General features: G+C 51.7%; 1 protein-coding gene across 1 annotated transcript; it reads left to right on the top strand.

Annotated features, from left to right (window-relative positions):
• The first annotated feature begins 13,924 nt into the window (after positions 1-13,924).
• On the top strand, positions 13,925-16,060 carry LOC123137470 (uncharacterized). Its single transcript, XM_044557245.1, has 2 exons — positions 13,925-15,140; positions 15,235-16,060. The coding sequence occupies exons 1-2, from the start codon at positions 14,129-14,131 to the stop codon at positions 15,708-15,710; spliced, it is 1,488 nt and encodes a 495-aa protein (XP_044413180.1). The 5' UTR covers positions 13,925-14,128; the 3' UTR covers positions 15,711-16,060.
• The last annotated feature ends 3,406 nt before the right edge of the window (positions 16,061-19,466 follow it).

Raw genomic sequence — 19,466 nt, 5'->3', positions numbered from 1 at the left:
CCGCCTTGTGGAGCTCGACCAGCTGCTTCAGCTGGTCGCTAGGGGGCACCGGATGGCCGGCCTCAGCATACTGAGACCAGAAGACCTTCTCCGTTGAGCTCCCCTCCTCGGCTCGATAGAATGCGGCGGCATCAGACACACTGCAAGGCAGATCTGCAAATGCCCCTGGAGAGCTCCGAATACGGGTAAGTAACACATAATTTACATTCACATGCTTACTTTGCATGAAAAATGCCTTACCTGCCGCTATCTTCCTCACCAACTCAATCTCCTGAAGGAACTTATGGGCATCGGCCTTGGCAGTTTTGGCACTTTTGAGAGCCGAGGCAAGCTCAGACTCTCGAGTCTTTGAGTCACGCTCCAAACTCTCATGATTTTCCATGAGAGCCTGGAGCTCTTGCTGAACCACCGCCACCCGCGCCTCCTGCTTTTCTCGCTCTGCCCGTTCTGCGGTCGCATTGTGTTCGGCCGCGAACACGGCCTCCTTCAGGGTCGCCACCTCGTTCGTGGCCCCTGCAGTACCCATGTTATCCTTGTTATTTTTTGTTGCAACCTAAATCCTTTTCTGTAAGGTACAAGTTCAAAGTGGTGTTACTCACCTTCTTTGTCCTGGAGCTGCTTCTTGGCGCGGCCGAGCTCTTGCTCGGACCGCTCGAGCTCCTGCTTCAAAGCACCGACCTCCGTAGTCAGTGCGGCAGAGGTCAGCAGCGTAGCCTGCAACCCATATTGACATAATTTTTTAGCAACCCTGCGTGTATCTTCTTTTTTTCAGATCCTCGGTCCGGCTTTTCTTTCCAAACACCGAACCGAGCATCAGGGGCTACTGTCTATGCGGTATTACATTGCATATTTTTAACTTCTTACCTCAAAGCCTGATAGAAGGCTACTGCAGGCTTCGGTCAGCCCACTCTTGGCGAGATGTACCTTCTGAATCACCGCACTCATAATAGTGCGGTGTTCTTCCTCGATGGAAGTGCTCTGCAGCGCCTCCAACAAATTGTCCGGCGCCTCCGGTTGGACGGAAGACGCCGGCGTCACGGTCTTGCCCTTCGTGCGAAGGGGCCGCCGGCCAGACTCCGGAACCACTGCGGGTTCTGATATGGAGTCCGGCGCAAAGTCCGGGAGGAGGCCTTGTGGCGCCTCCAGAGCCTCCCCCTGATGGGTCCCTTCTTGGGATCCCACCTTGGCGTACTCGGTGTCGCGAGGGGTGGAGGCGGTCGGGATGGAATCTACATCCGACGGAGCCAACGACCCGCTCGATGAAGCGGGGAGATCATCATTGGCCGGACTACAGGCAGCATGCGGCATCAGAATGACACTATGTGACACAGAAAAAGAAATTATAAATCACTCAGGAATCCGGATACTTACGATCTCGCTGGAGGCCTGGCCCTTGAAGGCCATTCTTCCTCGCCAACGTTGATGTTGGCGGAGCTGTCCGGGGGAATAGTCCTTCCCCTCTTGGACCCTTCGGCCTCCCCTGTTGGGGAAGCCTTCCTCTTCCTCTCTCCCTCCTCTGGGAGAGAGTCCTCTTTCTCCTCCTCGTTTTCGGGGGAGGAGTCCGCCCCGGAGTCATCGGACACCTGAAAACGGGAACTCTTTCGAGCACCCATGGCCTCCTTCTTGGCCTTCTTCTCCGGCACCACGTGCGGTGCCGGAACCAGCAGCCTCGCTAGATGGGCGTCTACTGGGTTTTCTGGCATGGGAGCCGGGCAGATAATCTGCTCCACCTTCCTCATCCAGTCCTGTCAAAGGAAAAGGGGAAATTAAAACCCGCATAGAGTCAAACTATGAAAAGCAAGTGTCCCGTAAAGGGGTAGAATCACTTACCTCGTCGGCTTGGCGCTGCGAGCGAAATCCGCGATCTTCAGTCGCGGATGCGGGGGCTTCGGCGCCCTTAAACAGCACCCTCCAGGTGCCTTCGTACGTCATGTCGAAGAGCCCCCTCAGCGCCTGGTGCTGTTCCGGATTGAACTCCCACAGATTGAATGCCCGCTCTTGGCATGGGAGAGTTCGGCGGACGAGCATGACTTGGACCACGTTAACCAGCCTGAGCTTCTTTACCAGCTTCTGGATACAGGCTTGGAGTCCCGTCAGCTTCTCCGAACTACCCCACAGCAAGCCCTTCTCTTTCCAGGAGGTGAGCTGCGTGGGGATACCAGATCTGAACTCGGGGGACACCGCCCACTTAGGGTCGCGCGGCTCGGTGGTATAGAACCACCCCGATTGCCACCCCTTGACGGATTCCACGAAGGCCCTTCGAACCAAAGGACATCGGGCATCTTGCCCAACATGGCGCCTCCGCACTCCGCTTGAGTGCCCATCACTACCTTCGGCTTGACATTGAAGGTCTTGAGCCACAAGCCGAAGTGGGGCTGGATGCAGAGGAAGGCCTCGCACACGACGATAAACGCCGAGATGTTGAGAATGAAGTTCGGCGCCAGATCATGGAAATCCAGGCCGTAGTAGAACATGAGCCCCCGGACAAAGGGGTGAAGTGGAAAGCCCAGTCCGCGGAGGAAGTGGGGAAGAAAAACGACCCTCTCATGGGGCCTGGGGGTGGGAATGAGCTACCCCTCGTCGGGCAGCCGGTGCGCGATGTCGCTGGACAGGTAGCCGGCGCTGCGCAGTCTTTCGATGTGCTCCTCCGTAACAGAGGAGGTCATCCACTTGCCTCCCGCTCCGGACATAACTAGGGAAGGTTGAGACGAGATGTGCGGGCTTGGGCGCTAGAGCTCGAGTGCACGGAGATGGATAAGCAAAGGAGGAAGAAGGCGTAGGTGAAAAGGTGAATCCTTATCCCTTATATGGGCGGGCGAAGTCTACGCGTCCCCCACCGGCCTAGTAAAACTCGCTTATCCCCCAAGCGTCACCATCAATGGCGCGGTTGGGTTACCCACGTCCGTATTGATGAGAATCTCGGATTAAGGGGGAACACGATCTCTGCTTCGACAAGACGTGCCAAGGAAACCGCTTCGCTAAATGCGCTGAGGTGGTAGAGTAAAAAACGATTCAAGTAATGGCTTGGTAGTGGCGTGACGTCATGCCACAAAAAACGTCAGCAGATTGAACTTGTGTATATATTATTCTCTCTACGGCGGAATGTGGAATTTATTTTGCAGAGCCAGACACTATCCTGGTGTTCACAATCTTCTGTCATTCGGAGGAGGAACCCGCCTTGCAATGCCAAGCAATATACGTGCCGGACTTATCGTCATTGAAGCCTGGTTCAGGGGCTACTGAGGGAGTCCTGGATTAGGGGGTGTCCGGATAGCCGGACTACCATCATCAGCCGAACTATCATCGGCCGGACTATCATCATCGACCGGACTCCAAGAATATGAAGATACAAGATTGAAGACTTCGTCCCGTGTCCGGATGGGACTTTCCTTGGCGTAGAGGGCAAGCTTGGCGATACGGATACGTAGATCTCCTACCATTGTAACCGACTCTATGTAACCCTAGCCCTCTCCGGTGTCTATATAAACCGGATGGCTCTAGTCCGTAGGACACAAAAACAACAACCATTACAATCATACCATAGGCTAGCTTCTAGGGTTTAGCCTCCTTGATCTCATGGTAGATCCACTCTTGTAAACATCCACAATATCAATATCAATCAAGCAGGACGTAGGGTTTTACCTCCATCAAGAGGGCCCGAACCTGGGTAAAACATCGTGTCCCTTGTCTCCTGTTACCATCCGCCTAGACGCACAGTTCGGGACCCCCTACCCAAGATCCGCCGGTTTTGACACCGACAACGGGGTCCAATGGCACGAATGGATTCCGGTGACGGAGCCCTGAAAGGATTCGCCCGGCAATGGCGATGGCAGCCCGCAACCCCTCCTTGTCCAGCTCAGCCCCCACCATCACGCGGAGACGGCTCAGCTCCTCGGAGATATAGGTGAAGAAGGAGACTAGGTCAGGAAGCCGCAGCTCGTTGAAGTCGACCGGGTGGTCGAACGGGTTTAGCCCATCGTCGCGCTGGCACGATGGTAGGCATCACGCAGCCGCAACACGTGCATGGAAACTTGGTTCACCAAGTGGCTGAGGCGATCCTGGACCTCGTCATGATCGGCCCGCTCGCGCTCCAGCCGGCTCCCCTGATAGCCTATCGTATCTCCCGCTTTCTGCAGCAACGCCGCCGACGCCTCGAGCATCTTTGTGGTGGACGCCTGCCACTTTTGAAGCTTCGTGAACTCCCGCACATAACGGAGGATCATGACACTCCTCTCCTCCTTGAGCTCACGGAGCTCCACGTCCTTGGCCCTGAGCTCCACATCCTTGGCATGGAGCTCCTGTGTCAGGCGCCTCACCTCGGACTCTGTAATCTGTTGCGCCGCCATGGCACCAGTTAGAAGCAATGGGGAGAGGAAGCAAAGGGGGCGAAACGGCTGAAAGGCAATGCAATCTACGGGAAGGCGGAGGAAGCCAGCCGAGGAGCGGGGAATCTTTTGGTTTTCACCACGGTAAAACACCAGTCGACGACTTCTCACATCGGGGAGCAGTGGGTTTTACACGCGGAGTCATCGTGACTAATTGCTGCCGCGCCTGCTCCCGTCAATCAAAAAATTAAAAATCCTGCCGCTCCTGCTCCCGTCAATCAAAAAATTAAAAATCCTGTCGCACCCAAACACCAGAGCAACGCTGCAGTGGATATTTAAATTTACCTGCCGGCAAGTAGATAAAAAAGGGGTGAAAAAACAAATGTGGCGGCGGCCTAGCTAATCGGTCGAACTAGCCCAACTAGCTAGCCACCGTGCTTCACTGATGTACTCGGCGGGAAAGGTGGTCTTTCGTGATTTGACGACTCATTTACTTGCTTCGGCGCTATGACCGAGGAGGACCCAGAAAACGCGCGATAGGGTGTCCCACGTCAGGAAGAATATATGCGTGCACCACCCGGGAGGACCCCGAAACCGCGCGGTAGGGTGTGCCACGTCTCGGCATGGAGGAAAAATGTGCGTGTAAAAATGTATTGTATCAGACGTAGTACCTATGGTTCGACATCGGGACACAGCCAGTCGGTCGAAAAGACCCCACTAGCCACATAGCTTCATCATGCAAACATGGCACGGAGGATAGATGTGGTTAGCTCCGTCTCGACCAGCCACAACATCTCTTGTTCTAGACGATTCTTCTATTTTCCAAGCTTTTTTTAGTTGTAATAACACCATGGCAAGCTAGCGCCGCTCTTCGTGTGTGCCCGTGCAAAGGTTAGACGATGGAGAGAAGAGAGATTGAGATCGCAGACCTGGGACCCACCAGTAAGTGAGACAACGGTCATGCACGTGTTGACGAGGCACTCCCTCTAGTCTACTCAATGCAAGTACTATATAAAATCAAGTTATGGGACAAAGCCAACAACCGTTTGTTTTTTTAGGCTATCGACTTACACTTTGTAGTCCAGGTTGGCAGTTCAAATCTCGTCTTTAGATTTGTTAGTTTTAGGTCCAAATTTGATTAATGACAAGTGGGACCCCCGTGTGTTGTTCCGATATTTCAGTGTAGGATGGTTTTTTTGAACAAACACTTTGCACGGTTAGACAAGTAACGGCACGAGTTACACGTATTTTACAAGTTTACGAACAAAAATGGCAGCGGCATAGAATATCACATCCACCCAGCAGCTTAGATACTATGATGATATGAGTTCGTACACCGTTGGAAGTGAGATCCAATGGCTTGGGAGTAGTCTTTGTAATTATGCACAATTTCCAAACTCTCCAAAGATTTTTTTTGCAAATAAAACATTCAGGCCTCATGTGTGCCGTTGCATCTTCGATCCAATGGCTCCCCGTTGCTCATATTAGGTGCTCCCCGTAGCTTAATTACCCGCTACGGTGAAATGAGCTTCTAGGTCGTATGATCAGTGATCAGATGGCACATGCGTAGTACTTGTACTTTCTGCGCATTTCCCAAACACTATCAGTCGTATATTGCAAAAACATTCAAACCTCCTACTATGGGCAGTTAGATCTCAGTGAACTCGTATCACCATAGAATCTACGGTGCGGGAGCACCTCATATTCTCCCGTGCGAGAAAACATAAGGTGCTATCGCAGCTTGGATGCTACGGTGATACGAGCTTGGAGGTTGTTTGATCTGAGATCCAATGGCATCTGAGCAGTCTTTGTGCTTGTAAGCAGTGGCCGAACTCTTTTGGGGCTTTTCTGCAAAAAACCATTTGAACCACCGAGGAGGTGTTGGGTCACAAATCCAACGCCTCCGAAGAGCTTGTATCACCAAAGCATCTAAGGTGTGGTAGCACATGATATTCTTACATACAGGAGAATATGATGTCCTCCTTCATCTTAGATGCTACGGTGATATGAGCTTCGAGGTCGTTCGATATGGGATAAAGGGGCATCTGAGTAGTTTTTGTACAAATTGTGTGGAATTCTCAAACTCATCAAGGTTTCCTGCAAAAATATTAAGACACATCATGTGAGCTGCTATATCTCAGATCTACAAGCTCCAAGCAACTCATATCGGCATATAGCATCTAAGGTATGGGGGCACATGATATTCTCCCGGGGAGGAGGGGTGGGGGGTGCACAACCAATCGGTGATTAGGAGGGTGGGGACAAATGTAATCTAAACAACCCTAAACAGAGCTCCACAATTTTATCTAAGGTCGAGGGGTTGACCCCCGACAATCATAGCTCCGCCTAAACACAACATTTGCATGTACCGTAGTACTAGACTTAATATTCATGTTTCAGTTTCATGTTCATTTTAAATATTGAACTAAGGACCATGGATGTCTTACATTTTACTCCCTTCGTTCCTAAATAGTAAATATTAGTGTTTTTAGAGGTTTCAAATGGACTGGCACATACGGATGTATATAGACATATTTTAGAGTCTAGATTCACTCATTTTGCTCCGTATGTAGTCACTTGTTGAACTCTCTAAAAGACTAATATATAGGAATAGAAGGAGTATTTTTGAATTCGTGTCATACATGCATGGTTTGGAAAAATAGATGCACTATACTTATTGGATTGTTGTTGTGTTCGTGCGTGTGTGTGTGTGTGTGTGTGTGTGTGTGTGTGTGTGTGTGTGGTCATATGCTTGATACATACAAAGTTTTCTCACCTCCATATTGTTCATATTTTAAATTTGAATTTGCATTGGAAAACTTACTAGGGATACCATGAAATGTGAAATCCACGTTGAGATCACTATATCACAAACTCACTCTAATTCAACAACTCGTCATAAATCAATTACCACGTTGAGATTAGTATTTGCAAGGAAAATACGTGTATTGTAATACACATAGATTCGTTCGGCAATTTAAAAGGTTCCTTTCGTATTCTCGAATGGTAGGACCCACTGGCGTACCAGCCAGACCTTGGCTCGTGTTGATCCTAAAAAAATAAAAAATAAATCCGGGCTCGTGTCCTTCGGTGGCGTGAGTGGTACACACATTAGGCAACCCCAACCAGTCAAGCCTCAGCATTTCAAGTCAAAATATCTGGCGGCCAGAATTCCAGCCCTAGGAAATTCCCCTCATGTCCCCGGTCCATAATGACTATCGATGAACAACAGAGGAATGCTTTAGTAACTAGACAATGTTGCCTACCGTGCCGAGCACGGTTCAATTCCCTCGGTCGCCACTCGTCAAGGTCACCCGTCAACTGCATTGCCTAGTACTACTACTACTACACTAGGATGAGCACAGAATTGAGCTCGTTTGTTCGTGCCTAGTACTCGAGTTAATATATCAGGCAATGCACTGGTACGGAGGGATTATCCTTTTACTCTGCATATATAACTTGTCTGAAGTCTAACTAAGCAAAATGTTTGACCAAATCCTTTCTTAAGAAATACAACAGGACAGATGTACGACTTGAAGATTTATTGCATGATGCAGGTTATGATATTATTTCGAATCCTGGATCTTAAATTTCAGAAAATCCAAAAGTGAGCATAAATTCTTGAAACTGAGCATGTTCCCGTGATATGGCACAAACATTACTTCATAAGTTTTTTCTTCAATTTGAGACAAGCTGCTTATGACAAGTTGCACAAATGAAGAGTCAAGGTATTCTGGAACAAAGACATGTCACGTTAAGGCGAACGCTTTCACTATTGAAACCGTGGGCATTTACGTCCCGCCACGAGTCCCCGCTTCTCATCGGCAGGTGCTGTCCGAGCAAGCGTGTGAGTCGACGGGAGGCGTGCGAGCAGACCGCTGCACTGGCTGTCAAGGAGGTGTGCGAGCAGACCGCTGTGCAGGCTCACTGGGAGGCGAGCGCTTTGACCAGGCTCCGCCGCCCACCGTCGTCCCAACTGCTCCCACTTTAATGTCGCCAGCGCCGCAGTTTAAAATCAACCCCGCACTACCCAGTATTGCTACAATCTTCTCTCTTCCTCTTTGATTATCCTGTCGTCTACCTCCAACTAGCCTGACCTAAACGTACACTGAGGGAGTTCCGGACTAGGGGGTGTCCGGATAGCCGAACTATCATCATCGGCCGGACTCCAAGACTATGAAGATACAAGATTGAAGACTTCGTCCCGTGTCCGGATGGGACTTTCCTTGGCGTGGAAGGCAAGCTTGGTGATACGGATATGTAGATCTCCTACCATTGTAACCGACTCTGTGTAACCCTATCCCTCTCCAGTGTCTATATAAACCGGATGGCTTTAGTCCATAGGACGAACAACAATCATACCATAGGCTAGCTTCTAGGGTTTAGCCTCCTTGATCTCGTGGTAGATCTACTCTTGTAACCCACATCATCAATATTAATCAAGCAGGACGTAGGGTTTTACCTCTATCAAGAGGGCCCGAACCTGGGTAAAAACATCGTGTCCCTCGTCTCCTGTTACCATCCGCCTAGACGCACAGATCGGGACCCCCTACCCGAGATCCGCCGGTTTTGACACCGACATTGGTGCTTTCATTGAGAGCTCCTCTGTGTCGTCACCGATAGGCTCGATGGCTTCTTCGATCATCATCAACGACGCAGTCTAGGGTGAGACCTTCCTCCCCGGACAGATCTTCATATTCGGCGGCTTTGCACTGCGGGCCAATTCGCTTGGCCATCTAGAGCAGATCGAAAGTTACGCCCCGGTCCGTCAGGTCAGATTTGGAAGTTTGAACTTCACGGCTGACATCCGCGGGGACTTGATCTTCGACGGATTCGAGCCACAGCCGAGCGCGCCGCACTGTCACGTCGGGCTGGATTTAGCGCCGCCGCCGGACAGTACCCTGGAGGCCGCACTCGAGCCCGCTCCGATCTTCAATTCGGAGCCGGCCGCGCAGGTCGAGGACGGATGGCTAGACATCGCCTCGGGCGCCGCAACCTCTATGGCGATAGAGCCGAACACTGATTTTGTCCCTCACGAGGCTCGTGACTTCGAGGTGCCGGAGTCCGGACCTCCCGCACCCCCACCAATCGAATCCGGCTGGGCGCCGATCATGGAGTTTACAGCCCCGGACATCTTTCAACACCCGCCTTTTAGCGACATCCTGAGTTCGTTAAGGTATCTCTCATTATCAGGAGAGCCCTGGCCGGACTGCGGCCAGGACGGTTGGGATGCGGATGACGAAGAAATTCAAAACCCACCCACCGCCCACTTGATAGCCACTGTCGATGATCTAATCGACATGCTAGACTACGACTCCAAAGACATCGACGGTATGGACGACGATGCCGGAGATGACCAAGAACCAACGCCTCCTGAGCACTGGAAAGCCACCCCAATTCACGACATATACATGGTGGATACACCAAAAGGAAGCGATAATGAGGAAAAACGGGACGTGGCAAAGGACAACTCCCCCAGCAAACAAACAAAACGGCGACGTAAGCGCCGCCCGAGGACCGGCCTCGATAAAAACGGCACCTATACGGACCCGGCCTTAGAGCAGGGCGAAGCAGTGGACGACGCACGTGGCACCAAGCAACCATCCGAACATGATGAACCGAACAGGCAACCCATCCCTGGCGAAGATGATCTCACATCACCAGAGCATACGAATCTTCATAAAAGGCTCGTCACCACGGCAAGAAGTTTGAAGAAGCAAAAGCGGAAGCTCAAAACAGCGGAGGACGCACTCAGAATGAGATGGAGCAAAGTACTCAACAGCGCAGATAATCATGGCGCCAGTCACTAGACAAAGAGCTACCCGAAGCGCAAGCTGTTGCCCGAATTTGACGAGGAGGCCTTAGCGCCCCCGCTGCCAAAAAAGAAAGAAGCCGCCTGGCCGGATAGACGACCAGATGACAGGCCAAGAGCAACAAGGGGCGCCGCACACAAACCGACACACGATCAGCATAAAGATCCTCGGAAGAAGGACGATCCAGTCGGATCTATTTATGGGCCAAAAAAGAAGACTCCAGGAAGCAACACAACCCGCAGAGCATTTGAAGACAACGGCACACCCAAATACAGGGGCGCCGCACACCCACTATGTTTCACCGACGAGGTACTGGATCATGGATTTCCAGTGGGATTCAAACCCGTAAACATAGAGGCATATGACGGAACGACAGACCTCGGAGTATGGATTGAGGATTATACCCTACACATACATATGGCCAGAGGAGACGATCTCCATGCGATAAAATATCTACCCCTCAAGCTCAAAGGGCCAGCTCGGCATTGGCTTAAAAGCCTCCCAGAAAATACCATTGGAAGTTGGGAAGAGCTTGAAGACGCATTTCGAGCAAATTTTCAAGGGACTTATGTCCGCCCTCCGGATGCAGATGATTTAAGTCACATAACTCAACAGCCCAGAGAGTCAGCACGCAAATTCTGGAACAGGTTCCTCACTAAAAAGAACCAAATAGTCGACTGTCCGGACGCTGAAGCCTTAGCAGCCTTTAAGCACAACGTCCGAGACGAATGGCTCGCCAGACACCTCGGCCAGGAAAAACCAAGAACAATGGCTTTCATCTTCTTGATCATCACCGTGCGGGGCGGCAGGTCGTCGTCGTCGTCGTCTGCGGAGTTGAGGTTGATCTGCCAGGTACAACGGCCTGGCTCCGGTGCCCTCGCTGGCATCTGCACTGGTTCTTCCTCCTCCTCCTTAGGCTCCCCACCGATGACCGTCGGCGGCATGATTTCCCTCTCCCAGTACACTGCGACACGGCGGTCATTAGGATCCCAGTAGCTCTTGTACTTGGACCACTTCTTATGTTTAGCATTATCGGAGACGGCCTGATTCATGGCCCGGCTAATGATGTCGACTGCCATCGCGCCCTTCGCTGGGTCAGGAATCACTGTCTTCAGCTCTTGTGCAGTGGCTCTCATGAGCACTGCGTCATATTCCTTCTGCATCTCAGCCATGGAGCCGAAGTTCGACCACACCTCCATGGTGTTCTCGAAGTTGGTGTGGTCACCAGCCGACCACCCGGGGAAGAAGGCCCTCCAGCCAATACCCCACGGGAAGGGGTTGGCGTTGGAGCTGGAGCTGGAGCTCATGGCGATGGAGAGGAGAAAGGTTGATAGTGAGAGATGAGAGGGGGTGGGTAAGTAATGGTGGGTAGGGTGAGTAAATATAGGCATGATGGAGAGGAGGAAGAGTGACAGTCATGTTGTTTTAACTACATGCTCTTCAATAAGCCATGAACTTTGTGTTGTGCCTAACTCCATGAATTGTGTGCAGACCGAGGAGAGCAATGAGATGGGCACGGAGGTGCTCCCGGCCGTTGACAACAAGGGCAAGCAGCCCCTTCATCCAATGCCCGAGGAGGTTGTGCTGCCGCCCACCGCCGAGGAAGACCCGAAGACCCTGAGGTTGGTGATGACGAGCGCATGGAGGAGCCCCCCAGCAACAAGCGCCGCAACTACAACCACTGCCATGAGGAGGATGGCCCAACTCACTACTGCAAGGTCATCCTTGCACCGAAGCTTGAGTGCATCCCCATGCCCCTGGACTTCACCAAGCACTTCGTCGCGGTGCCGACGGAGTTCAAGCTCAAGAACAACGACGGCTGCTCCTGGAAGGTGACGGTGGAGCTGATGAACGCCAGGCTGACCCTGGATCAGGGTTGGGCCACCTACGCAGTCGTTCATCAGATCAAGATCCGCTACATGGTGACGTTCAAGCTCCTCACTACCGACACCCTCAAGTTCATCATCTTCGACGAGGATGGCATTGAGGTCGTCAACAAGTGTGGGAAGCACGACAAAGCCTTCGCCGCCAAGGAGTAGGGCCGGGGTACCTCCTTTCTAATTACTATCGAGTCTGCTTTGAACTGTTTATGGTTTATTCATTGAACTGTTATGAAGTGTGGTAGTGTTTATCTGAAATATGTTGTTAAGTAGTTGATCCTCTGTTTATACTCTGCTCTGCTTATGATGTGTGTTACGTGGTTGTGTCGAAGTGTGCTGGTAACCTCACCAACTAGCCAAAGAGATTACTACACACAAGGCGTTGCATACAACCAAATACCATGCCTTGAGTTTGTCCACTAACATGCAGGCAACCAAACACTAGGCAGTGTAGTTCAGCCCATGCAGGCAAGAGGGCATGCAGGCAACCAAACAACCTGCAGATGGGGCATTTAAGGCTGCATTTGTATAGTCAGGCTGACTTAAGAAGGTTATGCAATGCAACTACTGTAGCCTACGACAACCAAATATGCCCTAGCATCTCAGGCTGATGGGAGCTCAGGCACGTCCGGGGCCTTCATACCGTAATGGGCGCCGGTCACTGGCAGCTCAAGCACGTCATGTGCCCGACGTGCATGCCCCGGGCGTGGCCACCAACAGCGCCATGTGCATGTATGCTCCTGGTGCTCTCCCTGGAAAGGACATAGACGACAGAGCTGGCGCTCAGCGGTCTCACGGACGTGGCGGCGGCGAGCGCAGGGGAGGCGGGAGATGGCGGAGAACGAGACAACAACATGGATGCAAAGCAACCTCGGTGCCTTGCAGTATTCGTCGAGGCATGGATATTAAGCAACAAGCTCGTGTTAGCCAGTTCGCTGCGTTCCCTAGATCCATGCCGATGTGTTCTAGTAGTATCCGTTCATAGCGCTAGTTAAGTTGGATCCAATTTGGGACTTTCTTCTTCTTTCATAAAAGGAGGAAGAACACGAATATGACACGTAGGCCCACGTAGTAAGTAAGAAAAGTGTGTGATCCCGGTCAGGATCTTCTTTTTCCGGTGCGGCAAACAGATCTAGCATTGAAATTGACTGGGATCAATAAATACAAGGTACCAATTTCAGGGTTTAGAGTTTAGGGTTTGATTTCGACCATGCCTACAAGTTACAACTTCAAGGTTTAAAATAGACTTTACTCCCAACAATGGTAACACCACTCAATTCAGTTGAGCCTTTTTGTCTCCTGTGTTGCACAAGCAAATTTTACGTGTCCCTCGCCGGAAAAAGAGAGAGGAGATTTTGGACTTGTCGGTTTAAAAATCCTCACACAATTTTTCCAGTTAGAAAGTCTCCGTTGCCTGCTACTACCTTTATAGTAGGTCGAGAGTATACTTCGCACTCAACAGTTAAGAGGGTTTGCAGTTTGCATTGCAACACATGTAAAAAGCATTCACATATCACATCCACAACCTACCAGCTACGTAACACACACCGTGTAGCACAATCGAAATCGAAAGAAACAAAGGAAAAAGGAAGAAACTCGTGTAGCGTGACGTGCCGATTCACCCGTTGCAGATAGCTAAGGCTCTCCGCGCCTCCGTCGATCCGGTCAATAGCCCCTCATCCATCAGCAAATGCACGCCGCTGTAGCGCAATTTTAAAACAGTTTTGCTAGAACTCATCTAAATGAAATATAATTTGGTTTTATTCACCTTTTATAGCCATTGAATGTGATGCTATAAGATGCGTGTGTGCGGGTTGTATTTGTTTTTGTTTCAAAGTGAATGAGACCAAATTATATCTCATCTAGATGAGTTCTAAGTACTCCCATTTAAAAAGCCCCCACCTTCAATTCAACTATTCCCTTGTTTGCTTGTTCCGTTGAGGCAGTCAGGCAAGTCAGCTTTCCTCCCCCGCCGGCCTCGCACCAAACAACTCCGCACGCACAAGACAGAATCAACCGACCCGCAGCCCGAAACCCACGACAGAGCACAATCATGTCCATGTCCACCTCGCCGGCGCGGCCCCGGTTTCCCCAGTAGGACGACGCATATATGGCGCTATGGCTCACGCTGCTCCTCGGCGTGGCCCTCCCCGCCGCGGCGCTGGTTGCTGCCGCGTGCTACGCTTACTGCCGGTGGCACATGCCCCGTAACGCGCCGCCGAAGCTCCCGGTGGGTGCTCGTGAAGTCGGCGGCGCGGACCCGTCGGCCAGCCCTGGGCTGGCGAAGCTCAACGCCAAGTACACCGCCAGCAGCGGCCGCGTGGGCGTCCGCTTCCAGCAGTTGCACCACCACCACCATGTCCGCGCCGACACTAGGCACCGGGGACCGGGCGGTGGCGCGCTGCAGCAGGGTCCGTTCCAGTGGGGCGATCACCCGCGGCTGGTGATTGAGGCGGCTGAGCACGGGTGGGCGCAGTTCGTGTTTGCCGTGGCGCCGCCGAAGGCGAGGTCGGCGTCTTCGTCGCCGCTGTGGGGGCTCTGCCCGGTCTGCGACGCCGGGACCAGCCGCGACATGGCTGAGGCCGCGTGGGAGGTCCCCGTGGGGTCGTCCGAGCGGCTGCAGGCCGTGCGGCTCAATCCCGTGGCCGCGGCCACCGGCGCCGCCGCGTCCAGCAAGAAGTGGCTCCCGGGAAGCCTCTCGAGCCCCCTCCGCAACGACCAGGATCTGACAAGTAACAACGCCCTACGCATCGCCAGGATGGGCATGCCGCTACCGGGGCCGCCGATGAACGGTACGCCGTTCCCGCAGGACGCCTACTTCGAGATCACCATCATATATCTGAACACACGGCGCCCGGAGCGGTCGGCGTCCCGGACAAGCAGGCGTGGGCAGGACGGCTCCGGCGACAGCGAGCGCAGCAAGCTCATCAACTTTGCACCGGACACCACCAACCCGATCCAGGAAACCAGGGCCGCGAAAGATGAGCAAGGTGACAAACAGAGGCACTTGGTCATGTCGCTGGGCCTCGCCGCCGGGTCCGCCGCACCGGCCCGGCCGTCGTTAGCCGGAACGTACGCGTCGTCCATCGGCTTCCACTCCAACGGCGCGGTCTACCTCGACGGTAATTAAGCGCACTCTGTTACGGAATTCGTTGCGTTGCCGCTACTGCTCCGTGCCGTGCAAACGTGAGCTGAACAGGTTCGTTGATTGTTCAGGGATGAAGCTGGCGTACGAATCGGAGAAGTCAGCGTGGGCGGGGGTGGACAAGGTCGTGGGCTGCGGCTTCGAGCCGACGAAGCGGAAGGTGTACTTCACGGTGGACGGACAGCTCGTCCACGCGGTGAGCTGCAACGCCGACGCCTTCTCCAGCCCGCTGTACCCGGTGCTGGCCTCCAGCTTCGACGTGATGGCGCTGGTGAACCTCGGGCAGAGCAAGTTCCGGTACGTGCCGGCCAACGCGCGGCGCACGGCCAACCCGTGCTTCGTGCGGTCCGCGTCGCTGGGCGAGGGCCGGAGCGGGTCCATGGGGCTTGACTTCGACGACAGCGGGGACCTGTTCTCCATGGGCCGCGTGGACTCCGGCTGGACGGAGGCCTCTCGGGTTAGCAAGAGCAGGAAGGAGAGCAGCGGCGGCGCGACGGCGGCCGGCGACCTCGAAGCCGAGTCTGACCTCTTCGAGATCTCATTGTGAGAGATAGCGACAGGTGGCTCATTGGTCAAGCAGGAGTTAATGGCGAATGGTGGTGCCGATACTGACGCGTGGGTTAGGACTTAGGACACTGCAGCTGCAGGTTTTCCCATGGCCGTCGTTGAATCTTCTCGCTGATATGATCTAGATGCCGTGGAACTGGAAAGTTGGTAGATTCGAAGGATTGAAACTTTGTCTTATGTAGAATGAGCTTACGTTCGTTCTTTCTTTTGTCCTTTTGAGGATGTAAATATGGTAGATGGAGATATATTCTGTAATTGTAGTTTTCGAATAAAAGGAGGTGGAAAAGGTGCGGCCAAACGCCTTTCATCGAATAAGAGAAATTTCTTCCACGAGCTTGGTTCGCGTTTGTCAAACCAGAGACCAAATTCTGCATGACCACAAAGGAGAATTCTATAGGACGTGTCGTTAGGTTCAACCAGAAAAAATCTGGACTGTTTGGTTGCCCGCATCACTAATGTGGCTGCATCCCATGAACCTTTTTTTTTTTGGAAATAAAAGGTAGACAAGATCTACCTTATATATTTCAAAACAGGCAGCGAGTTTGGAGACCGAAAAGGCCAATTACATGAGGCTTGTGAAGGCACCGTGGTGCAAGGCCACAAGCAGCCTAGAAGGAGAAGAGAGGAGAACGTAGAGGATGACAGAACTTTTAGAGTACAAACATGCTATGAAGGCCGAAGCGACCACTAGGTATCTATGATTCTCACCCACTCCAGCAGGTTCTCCTTGTGTTGCTGCCTTTTAGCTCTGTAAGCCCACATCCAAAGCATATTAGCCGCATAAAACCTGACGTAGGCCTCTGTCCAACGCTTATGATTGAACACGCGATCATTTTGTGCGTGCCATAGCGTAACAGCACAAGCCGCAACCATCACATTCCATTTACGCCGGGATGCTAGATGATCAGAAGCAGAATGCATGAAAAGCGGTAGGCTATCAGACCGTTCTGCCAAGGAGGATAGATTCAGCCTATTCCGGATGTACCTTGCAGGCTCGCAACGCAGGAGCAAATGATCGATGGATTCCAAGGCCGGGCAGATATCACAACCAGCATTGGGGGGGGGGGGGGGGGGGCGATTGCTAGCCATTTCTTTCTGACCATGTTATCCCCTGTGTTTCGACGTCCCGAGAAAGCAAGTCAAAGAAAGACTCTATGCTTTATGGGAATTAACGCATCCCAAAACTAGGGGCCAAAAGAAGATTCCACACCCCTAAAGGTGAGCAGATGATAGAAGTAACTTGTGCTGATCTTATTGCCATGAATGGATGCAGAACGCACAGACTGCCAGCAACCGGCATCACATGAGCAAGGAGATTATGCAGAACAAGTATCTCATTAACGGTCGTCTGAGAAAGGTTCGGATGCAGCTGAAAATACCAAGCATCCAGGGCGAACTGTGAGGCAACAGAGCAAAGTTGATCTCTGGCGAAAGAGTTTAGCACTGGAAACACATGCATTAGACGCCCAACCTCCAGCTACTGGTCCTGCCAGAACGAAACCAAATCACCAGCACCAATCGAACAACGTGAGGAGAACATGACCAGAGGTATGCAGTTTTTAAAACCCTTCCAGATGGATGTGTCGCTGCTACTAATTCCCCGTGGTAGGCAATTCTTGCAATATTGAGATACAAACCATTGAAAGCAAGGTATATCCGCAGACTGCAAAACCTTGGCCACAAACTTGCATAACATAGCTTGGTTGTGTGCAGACATGTCTCTCACACCCAAGCCCCCTGTGTCCCGAGGAAGAATAACACGCTCCCAAGCTACGAGACACTGGCCACCCTTAACCTTATTCTTGCCTTGCCATAAGAAAGCACGGAGAAGCCCCTCTAGTTTTTCAATGGACTTCCTAGGCCAGGGAAAGCAAGCCATGAAGTAACTTGGGATGCCAGCGAGAACAGAATTGAGAAGCGCGAGTCTCCCTCCCCATGAAAGGAAAGTGGCAAGCCAACCGGACAACCTGCGATCAACCTTATGTATAACAGGCAGGAGGAGCCCATGTGTGATCTTATGTAAAGACAACGACAACCCAAGGTAAGTGCAGGGGAAAGAGGAGACGGTGCAACCAAACAACTGGGCAATCTCTGTCGCAACTTCATCCTGAACACAGACAGGCACCAAAGTACTCTTACTGTAGTTAATGCGCAGACCCGAGAAATCAGAGAAGGCATTCAGTATGTTCTTGACAAGCTCAGCTTGTTGCACATCACCCCGAAAAATAAGCAAGGTGTCATCCGCGTAGTGGAGAACCGGGAACATGCTATCCGCACCGAGAGGGTGTGCCAGGTCACCAGCCTGAAAGTGAAGACAACAGAGTCTCTGCAGGACATCGGCCACTAGGATAACAAGATACGGAGAGAGAGAATATCCCTGCCGAAACCCTCGGGCACCCAACTGACCATTAACCAACACCCTTGATCGTCCTGAGGACAACAAGGATTTAACCCACTGTATCCACTTAGGCGGGAAACACCGTGCTTCAAGGACCTAGTATAAGCAATCCCAACTAACGCTATCAAAAGCCTTTTGGAAGTCCAGCTTCAAATCAACAACTGGCAATCTCCTTTTGTGGGCACATTGTAACAATTCAGTAGCCAGAGGAAAAATTTCCATGATTAATCTGCCTCGCAAAAAAACAGATTGCAAAGAATGCACCAACTCTGGAATTATGTATTGTAACCTGTTTGTCATCACCTTGGAAGCTAGCTTTGGCATGCTTTGAACCAAAGAAATAGGCCTGAAATCACGTATCTCAAGCGGAGTGTCCTTCTTGGGGAGCAGAGTGATATATATTGAGTTGATGCCATCTAAGGAGACTCTATTGCAATGAAAATCAGCAACGAACCTGAGAATATCATGCCTGAGTACATGTTTGAACGTCTTGTAGAACTCATTACTAAAGCCATCCAGCCCTGGTCTCTTATTATTGGGAGACCGAGCAATTGCATTGACAATCTCAGCCAAAGAGAAGTCAGGCACCAGCCCAGAAAGATCCAGGGGCGCATATAACGAGCTAAGTTGCACAGATGGCATAGAAACAAAAGCTTGGCCCATCAGATCAACAAAATGCCTGGTGACCAAAATCAACTTTTGCTCATTCTAGAAGTGCTCAACCCTTCATGAACGAGAACCTTAATCTTGCTTCGCCTAGCTTGGCAGTTGGCAGTAGCATGGAAGAACTTGCACTTCTTGTCACCTGCCACACACCAGCGTATCTTGGCACGTCGGCGCCACATGGCAGTTTGCCATAGTATTAACTGTTCAGCTTTAGCAGACGCGGACTCCCTGAGGACAACTTCAAGCATAGACAGAGCTATCCTTTCCTCCACCGCGTTCAGGAAGCTCATCACATGCTTAGTATTCTCAATGAGCACCTGAAGACTAGGTTTGCTTCTGCACCAACTGCGTAAGGCAGCTCTGAACCTTCTCATTTTGAAACTTACAAGGGATGTAGAGGAGGAAAAAGGTCTGGTGCCCCTCGACCCACAGTCCACAATAATGTTCCTAGCCTCCTCCATTTCCAACCAATGGTTTTCCATCTTGGATAAACTGCTCCTGAGAACATCATCAAAAAACTTGACCAAGATAGGAGCATGATCTGAAGTCGTTGCAGGTACAACTGAGGTAGAGGTGTGGAGAAAGCTCAAATTCCAAGCCGTATTGACCAACACACGATCCAAACGAACTAGAGTGGGGGAGCTTCTCTTGTTAGACCATGTGAACAACCTA

This window comes from Triticum aestivum, chromosome 6B, assembly GCF_018294505.1.
Source record: "Triticum aestivum cultivar Chinese Spring chromosome 6B, IWGSC CS RefSeq v2.1, whole genome shotgun sequence".
NCBI lineage: Eukaryota > Viridiplantae > Streptophyta > Magnoliopsida > Poales > Poaceae > Triticum > Triticum aestivum.
Note: the sequence above shows the minus strand (reverse complement) of the source record. Positions and strands in the feature narration are given on the sequence as shown.